At 35.4% G+C, this 17,885-nt stretch overlaps 1 protein-coding gene across 1 annotated transcript in view; it reads right to left on the reverse strand.

The window, feature by feature from the left end:
* Positions 1–17,355, reverse strand: part of FLT3 (fms related tyrosine kinase 3) — a 49,338-nt gene extending 31,983 nt beyond the window's left edge. The window contains exons 1-6 of the mRNA XM_015815653.1: positions 17,246–17,355; positions 10,020–10,228; positions 8,471–8,586; positions 3,248–3,362; positions 1,912–2,054; positions 971–1,110 (exon numbers count right to left, since the gene is read on the reverse strand). Coding sequence (XP_015671139.1) covers positions 971–1,110; positions 1,912–2,054; positions 3,248–3,362; positions 8,471–8,586; positions 10,020–10,225 — 720 coding nt within the window. The 5' untranslated portion in view covers positions 10,226–10,228; positions 17,246–17,355. The remainder of the gene's footprint in view (positions 1–970; positions 1,111–1,911; positions 2,055–3,247; positions 3,363–8,470; positions 8,587–10,019; positions 10,229–17,245) is intronic.
* Positions 17,356–17,885: the final 530 nt, after the last annotated feature.

The following is a 17,885-nucleotide window of genomic DNA, read 5'->3' on the forward strand; positions in this document are numbered from 1 at the left end:
ATCTTTATAGACAATCAATGTCCTAATTAGTTTTTCCCAATTTTTAGTTTCCCATTAATATTTAAATTTAACATTTAATATTTGTAATTTCCAAGTTTTAAATAACCACAGTTCTCTTTATCACAATTCATTGCAAAATCTAATGAGGGGGTCCTTTGTGCTCTCTGAGCTTGGCTGTTTTCTTGCAGACATTTCATTACCCAAACTAGATAGCATCATCAGTACTAGTTAGGAATGGAGTTTGCTCTCAGTTTGAGTAAACTCTCAAACCTAGCAAACAAAGGAACAGTTTAACATTGTAGGGTAGGAAGGGAATTAACCTTTGAGAACAACTCTAATCTAATGTAAAAGGGAGGCTATTGTCATGGTTCCGACAGATGAATCTCTTCAAAAGAACTTTGAGGCATTGTTTTCCTTAAAGAATCTTTTATTCGAGAAACAAAGTATCGGCACTATATAGTTGAAGCCAAAAACTGAATTCCCCTCTCCTGGCACAAAGTAGGAAAGCACAATTCCCTCCTCCAATTAACAGTCATAAATCACATTCCCCAATTAACTTGAAGGGTGAGCTTTCACCCCATCTCTCCTGCCTGCCAAATTTCTATCAACTCTGGACCTAATAACCTTGGGTTCCCACGACTGAGTTATTATTGTTATGAATAGCTGGACTCTCATCCACATTCCCTCTCCCAGCATCAACAACTCTAAAAGCGATAGAGAAAAGATGGCTACATTTCCATTTGTTGTCAAAGCAAGAACATCCGATGTTAGCAGCGTTGACATCTGAACAACTCAAACATTTTGTAAAGTAAGGAGAATGGTTAGTATGTTTCATAACAAATTGAATTTGGTAACTGTTATTATTTGAATTGGAAAGTATGAGAAATGAAATATGCTAAAATCATACATTTTATTTTGTTTAGTGTTCAAAATTGTTAGTAGTAACTGTCACAAGAAAATGAACCATTACCTTTTTTAATTGCTCGTTTCCAAAATGCCACTTATTTCCAAATTGAGAAGTGTTATATTTGGATCTGCATCTTAAGAACAGTGGGTCTCCAACTCTGAGAAAAAGTTCCTGCACAGGGCTTTCAGATGTTCCACTCAGATCTGTATTTTGACCAAACATCATAAACCAAAATGCTGAAATCTTATATAACTTGTATTGCTAATACAAGAGAGGCCTATTTTTCTATGATGAGACATTACAGTTCTTGCAATGTGAAATTGGTGAGTTAGGAGATGCCCGAAGTGAGCTGGATGTTCCATGTGTCTCATAAATGGTAAACTGCCTGCCTGTGATTTCAACGCTAAGTATGTATTTGTGCCCCTCAGTTTAGGTGAGTGGTGTCCAATCTTGACAACATTAAAACTTATGGACTTCAACTCCCAGAATTCCCCAGCCAGCAAAAAAAATCAAGCAAAAAAAATCAATTTAATCTTATTTCCCCAGTTTATACAGATATATATTAGAACATTTAAAAATGCATTGTAACATTTTGCACAAATGCCAGTCTAGTACATACCTTTACAAATGTTACTTATACTATGTTATTTATTTCCAACAAAAGAATTAGGGTTAAAGTCACAGTTAAGTTGCACTGGTATTAAGAGTTGTAGCTAATGTTTGAGTTTATGCAATTGAAACTGGTTATATACTTGTGCTAAAATAGCCATCCAAGCTTACCAGTCTTCCCCAAATGTAATAAATCCAGTTTAAACATCTGGCTGACTTTGGGACCAGCCGTAAATACTTTATGGAATGAAGTACTAAAGGCAGCCCTTTGCCTATGTGCCCATGAGTAGTTCTTTCTATGCTGAAGTTTATTCTTGACCATAGGAATCCAATGGCACAATTAACACAAATTAAGATGTATCCTAAGACAGATACAGTTTGTACTTGAGTATTACCTATTGTATAAAGCTCTGTGCATACTTTCCCCAAGTTATTAGTTGCACAGCACCATACATGCGGTTCAAATAACAAGTCCTCTTTTCTTAAGCGAAGTTGTGCTTTCTCAGTTATCATCAGGTCTCCAGAAACAAATCTGCACCTATAAATCAAAACAGCAATAAGTGAATATAAAGAAAGTACACGATGATGATAATACTGTTTTAAATCATAATCCTCTTCATATCTTTTTAGTATAACAAAAAATATAACAGTGCAAGTAATTATATTCTACCACAGGTAGGAAACTTTATTTTGCTTCCTAAATATAGATTAATTAATTTATCACCCTTTAGGATTGGGAAAAAACTGTATCTGAATATTTTAGTGACATAGGAATTATGCTTCATCACTGAATAGCTGCAGTTGTGTTTCAAGATGCCCATAGTTCAATGAGGTAAATGAGGTTGTGATAACTGCAAAATATATGTTTTATTGTAAACTACTAAGTTTAATATAAACTGAATGATCATCATCAATAATGAAGGGGCTCATATACCAAAGATCTCCATCCACTACGTCAATCATTTGACTAGTAAAGACTCTTAGTTGTTTGAAAGGTTTCATTGGCAGCTGAAAACATCTACAAATTCCTGTAACCTAGCCTGAGCTACACAAATTAAAGCAGGTGTTGTCTGGGCATTTAAATGTATAGCCACATATAAGGGGAAGTTGGTTCAAACATTTCCTGAAACTTAATTCCTAGTTTTCTTACAGTGTAGAAACAATGAGGTTTTTGCTAAAAGCATGATCTTATAGCCATTTTACCTAGCAAGAAATTTTAGGGCAGGAGGATCATTTTGTAATTTGAATGGATAAGTATGGAATTTATCAGAAATAAATTCCATCTGAATACATTCATAAAATTTGCCATAGCATTCTGTCAATTTACTACATGACATCTTCTCTTAGAACAATATCTCAGTCAAGGAACTACCAACTCAAACAGTCAACAACAGCCTGATCAAGAAACCACCAAGAACAGCCACACCAACACTAACAGAACAAGCCATTTATGTATAAACAGAAAGCAAACCCCACTCCCTTCTAATACTGATGATGTAACCTGGTTGGGTGATGAAGCACCTGCAAGAAAACCAAGCTCAGAGAGCACCAAGGGCCCCACAGTTCAACCCTGAGCTACAAATATTTTCTTCTATTAGCATCTTCTGTCAGTGGGAAGAGGTCCAAATATAATGCAAAAATAGAGAGTTCCAGAAAAGAAAAAAGAAAAGAAAAAGTAATAAAAGAAAAGAAAAAGTAACAAAAGAAAAACAATAGTTTGGAGCCACTTACTTGTCATCAGGAACCTGGCAAGGGAGCCATTCAAGAACTGGTGTAGGATGTCCCTCTGATATGCATCTCACACTTTCATCACCGTGTTTTATAAAATATGGCTTTCCTGGGCTTCCTATTGAAATTGATGCAGATAGTGCTTTTTATGTATGTATGCATTTTGAACATGAATTTTAGTCATCTTTCTATTGTGATATTGAAAAAAAATATGCAAAGATTTTGTCCCTGCTATATACATACCAACATTACTAATCTGTTTCCCCCACCCACAAAAAGAGTAGTCTATACAACCATAAGTTGAAGAATTAGACATGTGGATAATTTACTATTCATTAGGGCTAAAGGAATCTAAGACTAAATGCTACTATCTTTGTTTCCATCATGCCCATATACTTCTTGATAAATTGCCTTTTGTTACTTCAACTTCTCAACTTTCACTTTTTGTGGATCTCATCAATTCCATCCAACCATGACTTTCTGGGGCTTCCCCTTGTGTGTATTTGTTTTGTGATACAAATCTCATTTATTCTCTCTATGACCAAACCACAATATATTTCTTTCATGCTGGCTTCTTGCTCCTCCATTTCGTTGATATTCATTCAGCATCTATTAATTCTTGATCCTACCTTTTCTTATTTTACTATTCCCAATGTATGTATGTATGTATGTATGTATGTGTGTGTGTATTTATTTTGCTTCTCCTGTCATTTCTCTAAAACTGTCAAGTTCATTTATTAAACCTGAGATTGCATTACGGCATGTACCTATTTTGGTGTACAGATATGTCTTCTGATATATGTACTTACAGTTCAATTTGCCTAAACTATATTGACCATTCCCACTAAGATAATGCATTTTGTGCATTATTTTCATGCTTATTTTTATGCAAGCCAGTACAATATACTTTTTTAAAAAACAAGAAATGAGAGCTGCTATGAAAAAATTAAAAGAACTGTGAATTCAAATGATAATTAAACTTTAGATTGTATATTGGCTAAAATATACAACATTAGGTAAATTAGTATTTAACATTAATTACATTTCTTCTCTCCAATGCTAAAAGTGCAATTGCTGGCCATGCTTGGGGGGGGGGGAGAAACAGATACTTTTTCTCAATGGAGATAATTGGCTATGTTTAGTCATGCACATTTAATAAAATATGAATAAATATATAAGCTGCAGTATAAACTATATTTGATTAAAGATTTGATCAAATAACCTCCTGAGTAACTAAAGAAGCCAGGAAACTTTTTAATAAACATTTTAGGGCTTCATTGCAATCAGGAACCAATAGATAGCTGTTTCAAACAAAAATCAAGATACTAAGAGATTGACGTTATCTTCCCAGACCAAACTCTTAACTCGAAGCCATGATTTCCGAATGAAATTCATTGAAAACTGTAATTAGCAGGTAGCTTCCTTTGTTTGCCAGCTTGTCCAAAGGTGAATCAAAATACCTAGGCTTGTTGCAAAAAAGGGCATTCACACATTTGAGTATGTGTGTGTGTGTCTGGGGGGGGTGGAGGGAATTGAACTTTGATGTTAAACATTTAGTCCAATTATTTCTATCGAAAACAGAACTGTGTAAGTTTGTTACTATATCCTAATTCTTAGTTCAGCAGACTTCCTCAAACTGCACTCCCAGGTGAATTAGAGGGCCAACTGCTATGTTGGGAAGGAATTGTGGAAGTTGCTGTTCCAACAGATCTGAGAGAGCCTTACAGCACATATTAGATTACTAAGAGTAAACTGTACAGTTTTTATGCTTATTTTATCTAGGTTAACATTTTGGTTTAAAATAATGCCTTGGAAGGTAATGGGGAGTTGGAGCTTAAAGGAAGAGAATCCGTGCATACCCACCCCCCAAACCCATCTCAGTTATCTCAATCATACAATGATTATTTGATGCTAGTTTTTCAGCTAGTGCAATCTGTTCTGCCAAACTCTTTAATAGAAAAATCATCTTGATAGAACTCCTGCATTGCATTTCTTAAATATATTCTTAAATATGACTTCTTGCCCAATTAGCTGACTCTCTTATAATTTTTTTTAAAAGGGGAAACAATGGTAATTTTTAAATAGCCTCATTTTAAAGGTTTTGAAGACATTAAAGTTCCATTAGCTACTATTTTTACACAAGTTACCAATTTGTCAAGTACAAAACAGGGGTGGGGAGGGGAAAACCTATGTTTAGAATTAAGGAACAACATGTTGTTCTTTTGTTTTCAGTACAGAGTTCACTCATACAACAGCACCACTCTCAGTTATCTTCATATTATCAACCTAATTTAACCGGCATGGTAGCTTTCAGCACTGTTGCGGTCAAACCATTGGGAATCAGAAACTCTTGTTGACAGATCACAACTCATTCGGAGAACTACCAGTCAATCCTGTTATTTCAAGAAGTTTAAAAATGTCCCAGAACCACTGCCATGTCAGCTTGATACTTTAAACTTTAGGGAAACATGAATTGACTCAAAGCATTTCAGAGCTTTTCCTTAAGAAGGCTGAAACTGCTCTAGTTTTCAAGTAGTGAGCAGAGTGGAAAAATATCCCACGATAATGGAACTAACATGAAAGGTGGATTATATATATAAAAAAAGGATAAAGCATTCAAGAGCACAGAATCCAAAACATTTTAAAGTTTCAAAGTCCCCCATTCTCTCTTTCCTTTGAATGTTAGTCAGAACAACCCTTATCTGGAAGCTATTTATATATTATCAAGAAAAGGACATGCTTTAATACACCCCATGCCAAAGGGGACGTACTTTTATAGACACCAAAATGTAGAAATTATTGTAATTAAATAGAAATATAATATATGCCATCTTTATAGAGAAGATTATGAGCAAGTGACAGGTTAATAATAATAATAATAATAATAATAATAATAATAATAAAGTTGGAAGGGACCTTAGAGGTCATCTAGTCCAACTCCTTGCTCAGACAGGAAACCTTATACCATTTCAGACAAATGGCTGTCATGTCTCTTCTTAAAAACTTCCAGTGTTGGAACATTCACAGCTTCTGGAGGCAGGTTATTCCACTGATTAATTGTTCTAACTGTCAGAAACAGTTTGTGTACAAGTACTTTTTGGTGCCTAGCTAGGACCTTAAACTTCCTTTACTCCTCTTGAAAGGGTCCAGTCTAAATTTCTAAGGGGTATATTCCAGTATGCCCTTGAGTTCCAAATGTACTATTAAGGAGGGAGGCAGGGCCATCTTAAATTGAAACAGGTACATAGACCTATATCATAGCACATTAGCTGAACTTACTCTTCTTTCCCACAGGTTTGAGTTATTCTTTTTTTTTTTTAAGGACAATTACAAATCAATATAGTATAGACCAATCTCACAAAAACTTCAGTCTCTCAGCTTTTCACAGAGGTGTTCCTAATCATGGGTTCTGAGTATGTACTCAGTGCATTGAGTCAACCTATCAGAGATCTGGAAATCCAATAAGATTAACCTGCTCTACTTTAAGAACATTTGAAGAACAGTAAATTCCTTTTACGAACCAGTGAGATACAGCACTTAACTGTTTCTAAAAACCAAAGAGCACTTATTTTAGCACGCTTCAATGCTCTCCACACAGCAGTTTTTGAGAGTTGATAGAAAAGTCCCCTAACAGCTAAGATTTTGCTTCTGTGGCCAAGGGGCTGTTGAAACAGCAATTCTTGCTATACTGTATCCTAAATAAGGGCTCAAAGACCTACCCTATAACTTATCTGTAAAAAACCCTGGAAATTCTTTTTTATGTTGTTGTTGTCAGATCAGTATGATTTAGTCTCCTTGAACATAGATAAATGTTGCTATACTGCCTGTAAAATTAGGCAGACTTTTATTATCCATTGACAAATCCAGCACCAATTACAAAAATCATTGATATTCACACCCCACATATTCAGATATGTAAATGACAGGTATATCTGCCTGTTCAATCTCCTGCCCAGGAGCTAACTGTAATGGTGGGGACCTACAAAGCTTCTGTTCTCTTTTATTTTAATAAAATCTAGTCCAACCCCCTGCTCAGGCAGGAAACCCTATACCATTTCGGACAAATGGCTGTCCAGTTTCTTCTTGAAAACTTCCAGTGTTGGAGCATTCACCATTTCTGGAGGCAGGTTGTTCCACTGGTTAATTGTTCTAACTGTCAGGAAGTTTCTCCTTAGTTCTAGGTTGCTTCTCTCCTTGATTAGTTTCCACCCGTTGCTTCTTGTCCTGCCTTCAGGAGCTTTGGAAAATAGCTTGACTCCCTCTTCTTTGTGGCAGCCCCTGAGATATTGGAACACTGCTATCATGTCACCCCTCGTCCTTCTCTTCATTAGACTAGACATACCCAATTCCAGCACCTAAATGCTAGAAGTCCAAAAACACTGTTGAAGCCTTTATCCTCAAGAAAGGAAATATGAACAAACAGTGGAAAAAGAAGCTTGTAAATGCAGTGGTAAATTTCATGAATGATGCAGGATGATTAAACAATAAGAAACACTTATGGTAGGACCCTTGGACTGGATAGCTTTTCAAAGGGGAGAGAGTTCTCAGACATCCTTCAAAAGGTTGTATGGCTTCTATTTTTTTAAAGGAGGAATATACCTGTAACTATATAAAAAGTTCCTACAGAAAAATGCATAATAATTACAAAGACTAAAATAAGGATATTCATAACTACAAAGATGATACATTTGGCTGCAACGTATTCTGAAAGATATCAATGAAAAGTTGATAAATATTTTTATATAAACTTAATTATCATCCATTGATTGAGCTTCAAAAAAAATATTCTAGCCATATTAACTCCCATATTTTCCAATATTAACTATAAATTTAATTCTGACTTTTGCTTTCCATTGCTCTGCTATTAATATTTTAGCTATTCTTACTACAATTAATATACAGTACCCTATAAATCTACAAATTCTGTATTTATAAATAACGTTAGAACACCCCAGCAATTGACAACTTGTCCTTTGTTAATCATTGTATGACATTATTCCAAAATAAATTAAAGTTTATATATGATTAAAGTATGAAGAAATCTGCTTTAAATAAAATCTCCAACAATAACATGATAATTAAGATACATTTTATTTAACATATATAGTATTAAATAAATAGCTTTACATGCATTTTTTAAGGTTTGCACTTAAAATGTTAACTGGAGACATGTTCTACTTGTAAAGTGAGACATGAAACCACTTAGCCTCCATGTGTCATACTTACTTCTTATATTTAATGTAAATACTATAGTGTAGTTGTTGGTTTCAGTTGTAATGAACAGTGTGTGATTTCCCCCTTGGGTTTCTTTGATTTGTGGGAACTCCACTGAAATGATATGCCTGTTGAGACAGAAAACAAGACTTCCTTTATGAAATAATTATGAAAAAAACCTTCAGTGTGAGGAAGTAGGCCAAAATGACAAGCAAAAAGGAAACAAAATCTTGCATATGGACCAGATAAACCATTTCATGAATCACCTACAGGATTAGGTTAGCCAGAATGAGGGTTCTTCTCTACTTAGACTTCTATGGAAGTTGTTGAAATCTCCTACAGCTCCAAACCATAGTGGCTTCCTGCTTTTTGCTTCAATACGCAACTTCATGTAGAAAGACCGGCAGTCTGACATAAGCAGTATAGTTCTAATTGCAGGTTAGAACTTAATGAGTCCTACTTCTGTGAATTTTAGCAAATAATTTAAGGTGATTTGTCAGAGTTTGGACACCACATTCCTTAACTCATTTCAAGTTTCTTATTTTATTTACAGTCCATTGGTAGAGCTAATATAGTTGGTGCTTCTCCCTCCCCTCCCTTCCTTTCCATTTTATCTAGCAACTGACCCAGGTTCAACCAATGAACATACTGTAGCTGACTGAGAGATAAATCTGATTCTCTCTATTCCTATCTAGCAGCATCACTTTTAAGATATGATCTTTGAGAAGCTCTCCCAGTGAAATACAGCAATAGGCTAAATGGCATAACTTTATAGTTAAAAGGCATTACTTTTTATTTATAACATTTATGTAGCATCTATCTTCTAACTAATCCCAATCAAAGTTTTATTTATAAATTGGGAAAACATCTAGAGTCGTATAAATATTTTGTGAGAATTCCCCACTTGAATTCTGGAGAAGGAAATTTGACTTCCATTTTCTTCCATTAAGCTTCTGAAACCCTCTTCCAGCCATGCAGCTTTGATGTCAGAGAAGAAAAGGTGCATATGAAACCTGGGAATTAGAATGTTGCATTGAAAGATTAGGTGAGGATTTGGGTCCATGGGAATCCAAAGCTTTCCTGTTCTTCATTTCTGCCCAATCTAATAGGAATTAAGAGATAGTTTACATGCAGCTTGTGCTATACAGTTGCTTGAATAGGAAATTAGGGGTACCTCCTCCTTTTCACTCACTGATGAAGCATAGTGCTCTGCCTTCAATTTTGCTCCGTAAGAATGAATTAGGACAAGTACAGGGAAGAGAGTATTATGAAAAGTTAAGAAGGGTGAATGTTAAGTGCTGAATATTAAAGCTATACGTGAAAGGGAATGATGCAAGAGAATTTTGGACTACAGTACAGTGATTAGTGTTACTTCAAAAGAGGCAAGTAACCATGCAGCTATTCACATCTTTAAAAATTCGAATGACTAAGAAGAAAATTCATGTGCACAAAAAATTGCAATTATTCATTTGAGCTTTTGCTGGAGACTCATGTGAAGTGGAACAAATATTACTTTTTGCTCTTCTTGTTTTTAAATGTGCTTTGTTTGTTCTTTGCTTACCGGTTCTCCAAATCCAGAGAGGAATTACATTTTTTCCGGATCTCTTTAAAAACCCAGTGGCAGACGATGTTCTCTGAAATATTTAATACTGCTTTTAATCTGACATTTTCAAGCACACCAACTTCCACCACTTTTGTTGTTTTGTAGATATTCTCAGTGTTTTGAGTATTCAGGGAACACTGGAGGTCTTCAACATTATCTTGCATCTGCTTTGTAAGAGATAGAAAATACATGTTTACTGTGTTGCACCATTTGTTTACTGTGTTGCACATCTGTCTTGCTTTTAGAGAAACAACATTGAGAGATAGTTTGCATGCAGCTTGTGCTATACAATTCTCTGTAAAAGATCTGGGAAGCTACTACCAATAAAGGTAGCATTTCCCTTCTATCTTTCCCAAATAAATGAGTCCCTTCCCTATCTCTCTTTGTCCTCCCCTCCCCTCATTCACAGAAAGAGATAAAGAGGTTACACATTTTGATTAGGAAATGAAGGCTGAGGACACCTTTTGGGATGAGTGCTGTGAGAAAAAACCCTTGGAGAAGAAATTTTGAAATAGGGTAATAATCTGAATTTGTACCAAGTAATTTCACATGCTTAATTTATTGGAATATACAAACAAATCGAATTACTCCAATTCTAAACTAGAATTGGAGTAAAGGCACCTCTTGCATCTTTTGAATACAACATTGCCGTTACCAGGATACTCAGCCTGGAAAACAGCCAGATCTTAGCCTTCATATTTTGAAAAAATGCTGTCTATCACATTGTGCCTGTTAAGCTGAGCCTTCCTAAAGATTTTTTTTCCGTATGTTTGCCATAGTTTGTAAAAACACAGAAAATGAATATGTAAGCATAATATCACTACGTCTTGAAATAGGAATTATGAAACTACTGTAGCTTTACTACCTTTCAGTTTGGGGCAGTATGGGGTTGATAGATATCAAATTTAAATTATGGAGTGAAAATGTTTCTAGCTTGGTTTGACTTTAAAAACACAAAACCTTCCTGACATATTTTTATTATTAATTTAACAACCTAATTTTGCATGAAAGGAAAACCTTCTTGTAACAGCTGCATTCAGTCATCCAAACTACTTTCTGCCCAATTTAAAGCAATTTAAATCAGTAAGGCAAAAGGCAAAATCAGTGTTGAAATTAGAGGTGCAGTATAGATAGCCCAGGATCCCAAAACCCCTTCAACACCCCTCCTCCCTTGCAAATCTAGGAATCATTCTCAAAACTTCACCAAAATTTGTCACTAAATTGTAATTTATAGTGTGACAGAAAAAGGAAATTATTAAATAAACCAGGAACAGTAATCATGTTACATGCATGCAAGTATTTTAATTTATATTTTAATTAAAGTAAGTAAATTTTTTGATTTTGCTTGAATTCTATTCATCATGGAAGTATAGCTGACAAAGTGTCACTCAAAGCCATGTATGATACTCATTAAGAAAAGGGTTGAGCATACCAAAGTTAAATCAAATTCCTCATTGATATGTCTTAATATACAGTAGTTCCTTGCAATGCTACATCTTTGACTACCACATGATGTAAATATACTACTAGACCTACTACTAATATGAACAAAGAGTCTAGACCAGGGGTGTCAAACTCGCCATGTCACATGACGTGTCACGACGTATCGCGACTTTTTCCCCATTGCCAGAGCTGGGGTGGGCACAGTTTCGGTAGGACACATCTGACCCACAGGCCGGCAGTTTGACACCCCTGGTCTAGAGTGACCAAAAATACTGATTATGCAGTACACACGGGAGATAATGATGAAGGAGATGGCAATAAGGACAAAGGAGTTATAGAGAAGAGCCAAGTCAGGGCATGAGGATAGACAGTTAGCAAAGTATGGCAGAAAGAAATAACAAAAGACTGAAAGAGTTTAGGAAGAGGAACACCTGAAACATGATATAAATGTGGAAGAAAAAAGGAAGGTGTAATTTCTATTTTAGCATGGATAACCAAGCAAAGTATTTCACACAAGCTAAAGAATTTGAAGAGGCAGAGCAAACCTTAATATAGAATAAATTTTAAGATGTAAAATTTATGATTTCCTGAACTACTGTGACTCAGTAGACCAGGCAGTTTTATTTTCAGCAAACAAGAGGAAAAGAACATAAATTTATGGAGGATGAAGTCAAACAACACTTCTGTTCTCTTCCACATGTATTTAGCCATATTAGACCATAGCTAAGATGCTGAATGGAGAGATTCCCAAAGGTGCTTTTTCCAAAAGGCAACTGGACTTTCTTGTGTTTTTTTCTTTTTTTCTTAGAAAATGTTTGCTTCTCATCCAAAAAGCTAAACATTTTCTAAGAAAAAAAAAAGAGTCCAGTTGCCTTTAGGAATAAAGCATCTTTGGGGTGCTTGGAGAGTATAAGTTGGAGATATTCCTGGGAGACATGAAAAAAATATGTTAAGACTTCCAGTTTGTCATTGAGGCCACTGCGGCCGCTGGAAGGCGACCTCCGTCTTCCGCGTTCAATTTCGTTCTGCTGGGGGACCCTGGAAAGGGTCAAAAGTCTCCCTGTAGGGGCAATGAGCAAGGAGGGGACCCCCACTTGATCGCGGGAGGGCAGCAGCCCTTCTGCTTAATCCGGGGCAGCCCTCCAAACAGGCGGAGGAAAGACTGGCCATAGCAATATGGCTCGTCACTAAGTTGCTGACAGCCAAAGTCAAACTTACCATTAAGCACTTCTAAAGCAATGTGGATGAAACTGGGTGAGATCTGATCTTCTCTTTAAGATCTTAAGTATTTTTCTTTTCCTGTAAAAGCTGCCCGAAGTATTTTTTCCCCCTGTGAGGAGAGAGGGAAGGGCATTTCTGCCCCACCCTCTAAGAACAGTGGCAACTGACTATCCAGGGAGTTAAAGCACTATAAGAACAATTTCAATCTAATAGGATTTATATGTTTCTGAAATTTGGGGACCAAATGTTTTCTTATTTTTACTGGAGACTTTTGTTTTTATCTACAAAGAAGAAATAAAACTGGAAAAAGGATTATAAAAATTTTGGACTTAAAAAACCTTAAATGGCATCGGTGACATCTTGTGGTGAAGTATGGTATTACAACTTGTTATTGCCTAAAAGAGACTTGGCTTGAAGCCCAGACTTCAGATAAAACTCTTTCGACCTTGATAGATACCACCTGTGAGAAATTCAGCTGTAAAGAGAATTTCTGAGTGGCATAATTGGCTTGTTTGAACTATGAATGTAAACCTTTACTGACTTTCAGAACTATATGTGGGGAATTGATTTACTATTTCTTTATATGAGAAACATTTGTTATTACATGAGATGATGTAATGGACTATAAAATCTTACTTGACAAACAATTTCTACTATAAAGACTACCTATAATACATGAAATAGAGGTCCCATATCTAGTTATAAAATCACTTTTAACGTCTGATTTTAAAGTCCTCAACCTAATACACTATTAAGAGAATATGGATGAAGACCAGGAAAAGATCCTTTCCATGTTGAAAGCAATACATGAAACCATTCTTTCAGCTTGTGACAAAATAAGATGCAACATAAAAAAACAAGATGCCAGCTTAGATATACAAGCCCAAATTTTGACTACAACCAAAGAACTAACAATACAGAAGATAACAGAAGAAGTGGAACAATCAAATACTAAGACAGAGAACTCAACTGACCAACAAATACAGTTAATGGAAAATCCAGAAAAGGGAGTGACAACACTGAAAATGGAAAAGACTTTCTATATAAATCAGAAGAAATTTGAGGAGAAAGAAGGACAGATTGAATGGAAGATAAATATATCAGGACAATCATGGGAAATTGAAATAATAGGGAGACGATCTAATGAACACAAATGAACTAGCCCTTCCCAAAAAATGGCAACTAAATGGTGTCTCTTATTTCAAATAATATATACACTAATAGAGGGAGATCTATTTGATGATTTAAAAGCACTGACATGGAAAGCTAGTTGGCAAAGGAAGAAAGCCAGAATAAGGCTGAAGAAAATTGGGGCTTTGATTTATTAGAGGGGATTTCATATTACTAATTAGAAGGTTAAAGGGAGAAGTTGAGATAAGGGGAATTTTGCTCATTTAATTTAAAATATTTGGAAATCAGTTAAAAATAAGGATTCTATTTGTTTAATATTTAAAAATTAGACCTAAAGGAAAAATTATGAATATGTTTGATTTATTGATTAACCCAAACAATATATATATAATGGTTTTGATTTATTGAAGGGGATACTGTATTATTAATTAGAAGATTTAATATGGTGGGAAACTTTTAGAAATAGAACAAGACTATACTCAAATACATAAGATGTGTATTTTGAATATTAGATTTTGTTATGAATTGAGATAAGGGAAACTTTGGTTACCTAAAGCCTGGAAATTATAAATATCAAATGCTAAATTTCAATATTGATGGGAAACTAAAAATTGGGGAAAAAACCAATAAAAGGACATTGATTGTCTATAAAGATTGAATGTAAAAATAATTAAAATATATATAAACTAAAAATTTATTGATAAATGTAATAAGGATGTTTTTACTTAGTTGATATAATAAGAACTGTATTAATTTAAATACGAGAGAGTAGATATTAAGGAAAAAAGAGAGGAAATATTTGATGTTGTAACTTGAGATTTGTACTAAAGGTTTTTGTACGTTATTGAATTATTGATTAACCCAGCCACCATGTTGCTTTTCAAATACCTAAATGTAAAATCAGAAAACTAATAAAATATTATTAAAAAAATATGTTAAGAGGGGATAATATCACAAATGGAAAATGGTTTAGACAATAGAGAGACAGTTTGGTGGAGCGGTTAAGGCACCTTGTTAGAAACCTGGAGATGGTGAATTTTAGTCCTGAAGCCAGGTTGGGGACCTGGGGACCTTTGGAAACCATTTTCAAAACTTTGTCAAGAAAACTGCATTGTTTAAGTTGTTTAGCAGTCATTAGGAGTCAACAGTGACTTGAAGAGACACATGTGCATAGAAAAACCTCACTTCAAAATTTTAACCACAGGCATGGAAGTCAGGAAGCAAAAGGGGGCAGTAAGTATTAATAGTGGAATATCACAGGTTTGAAAAAGGGAAGATGAAGATTGCTCAGAAGAAAGACCACAAGACAGAGTGGAAACAGAACAGCTGTCAATGGGGGAAAGATGAAAGAGTGTCAGCCTTACAGTTAAGATGAACTATTTTTGTAACTTGCTTCAATGGCCGAAAAGATAATTGAATGCATAGTTTATGATAGGACTTCATAAACTATGATTATACTTCAAAGGTCAGCACTCCAGACAGCTGCCTGATTATAAAACCAGTTCAGGCTCACAGAATTAAATATCTGGACAAAAATGAAATTCCTTATTATAAAGATAAAATAAAACCCTGACATCCAGTTTTATAATACTTTGACAGGTAGTAGCAACAGCCATCATTGTTTGAGCTTCATTCACAGAAAAAGAGTAGTGAAAAGGAATGAGAAAGGGAAAATGCAAAACCATGTTTATAAGTTAGCAAAGAAATAAGTACTTTGAAAGAGATCTCAGTTCCATAGATGGTCATTATGTAAATGTAAATTATGTTAATGGCTTCAAAGCCAACAAGCATCCCACCAAGTATCAATTCACTTGGAAGGGAAGATGAAGCCTCTCATATTAAATTCTTCAATGTTTCTGAAATTTTTACATTAGCAATGGGTAATCAACTATTGTGTATGACTTCATTCTTGTCTGTAGTAAAGATTCAAATCTAACTGGGTCCTGCCCAGATGTTTTCAACCAAATCTAATTGCAGAGTAAAAAATATGCCGTGAAAAGAAGCCTGGGATTTACTCTAAACCCAGGTGGTGAAGCCAGACAATTTGAGTATTTGTTCATTACACCAATGCTTAAGAATCAAGAGTTAGCACAGTAGCAATTGTCTCTCTGGCAATCCCTTAATCATTGGTCTCAACACCTTCTGTGTTAGAGCCATGGGCAAGCCAGAAAGGCCAGCCGAAGAAAAAGAATCTACTGATGGCAAATGGTTCTGGTATATACAGTGAAAAATTGTATGGAGCTGGTATTTGTGGAATTGAAATTGAAACTGAAATTGCTTTGGTGGGTTTGGAAGCCAGAAGACACAGAGAGAAACGCTGGTGACAGAAGGAGACATCATCCAAAACATTTTAAAACAGCATTTCTCTACCTAAGCCTCAAGAAGGTAGAGTCCACATCCAACGTAGTAATGCAAAGAATTCTGATTACAGGGTAGTCCTTGACTTACAACTATTAGTTTAGTGACTGTTTGAAGTTACAATGGCCTTAAAAAAATCTGACTTATGACCAGTTTGACTACTTACAACCATTATAGCAGCCTCATGGTCACAACTCAGGTGCTTGGCAACTGGTATGTATTTATGACACTGTCCTAACATGACCCTGTTGCATTGTCCTGGGGTCATGTGATCACCATTTGTAATCTTCCCAGCAGGCTTCCAACAAGCAAAGTCAACGAGAGAGGCCAGATTCACTTAACAACATGATTCAGTTAACAACTGCAGCGATTTGCTTAGCAACTGTGGCAAAAGGTTGTAAAATAGGGCAAAACTTACTTAACAACTGCCTCACTTAGCAACGGAAATGTTGGGCTCAATTGTGGTCGTAAATTGAGGATTGTATTTCATCTGGGAGAGGTGCAGGAAAAGGCAATGAAAATTTTGAAGGACTGGATAATCCTCACAATGAATAAAAATTGAAAGTTAGCTTACTGAACAATTGACTGAGTGGGTGAAGAAGATATGTATTCTATGGAGAAAGTGGAGAGGAAGAAGACGTACACTTTGCTCATAATGCTAGAAACCAGGATCAATGAAACACATGTCCAACACACATGAAAGCAGGAAGGAATGTCTGTAATTAATGAATGGAAATCATATAAGATTTCCATTCATTAATTACAGACATTCCTTACAATGCCCAATAGATAGCTTTAATTGGGGCTTAAACTTGTTTCACACTGTATAATACAATAGTTCTTTAAGTGGCTAACAACTTTGGTTGAGAACGTTATATTATATTCCATAACAGAGACACTCTGTCTTCAGTATCAGATGATGGAGAACTCAAAACAGGAAAATGCTACTGAGCTCATTCTGTGGCACAGAATTATAGACCAAATGGGCATTTGGTCCAATTGAGTATTTTTATATTCTTGTTTTCCTTTACCTTGAGAGAAGGCGAAGACTCCCAATTTCTTGAAGCATTGTTGTGTTGCTTGATTAAAAAGCAAGTTATCTCAAATGTAGTTTGGCTTATCACACCAGTGGATGTCACTGTAAGAATCAGAGCTGCCAAAAAGGAAAACAAAAAATGTAGAGTGAAATCAAAATGTAAATGTGCTGAATATTTTTTTTTCATCCCACTGTCTCTTTTTCCATTCAATTGTACCTCTCAACTAGTAAGTTCCTTGCTAAGTAAAATAGAACATAAAACATAGAATAATAGGGATGGAAGGGATCTTGGAGGTCTTCTAGTTAACCCCCTTGCTCAAGAAGGAGACCCTATACCATTCTGGACAAATGGCTGTCCAGTCTCTTCTTGAAAATCTCCAGTGATGTAAGGAGGTAAGCCATTCCACTGATTAATTGTTCTCAATGTCAGGACATTTCTCCTTAGTTCCAGGTTGGATCTGTCTTTAACGAGTTTCTATCCACTACTTCTTGTCCTGCCCTCAGGTACTTTGGTCAACTCCCTGTTCTCTGTGACAACCCATCAAGTACTAGAAGACTGCTTTCATATCTCCCCTATTCCTTCTTTCTGTTAAATTAGGCATACCTAATTCCCTCAATTACTCATCATATGGTTT

This window comes from Protobothrops mucrosquamatus, unplaced genomic scaffold (assembly GCF_001527695.2).
Source record: "Protobothrops mucrosquamatus isolate PMUCROS unplaced genomic scaffold, P.Mucros_1.0 scaffold358, whole genome shotgun sequence".
NCBI classification, from domain to species: domain Eukaryota; kingdom Metazoa; phylum Chordata; class Lepidosauria; order Squamata; family Viperidae; genus Protobothrops; species Protobothrops mucrosquamatus.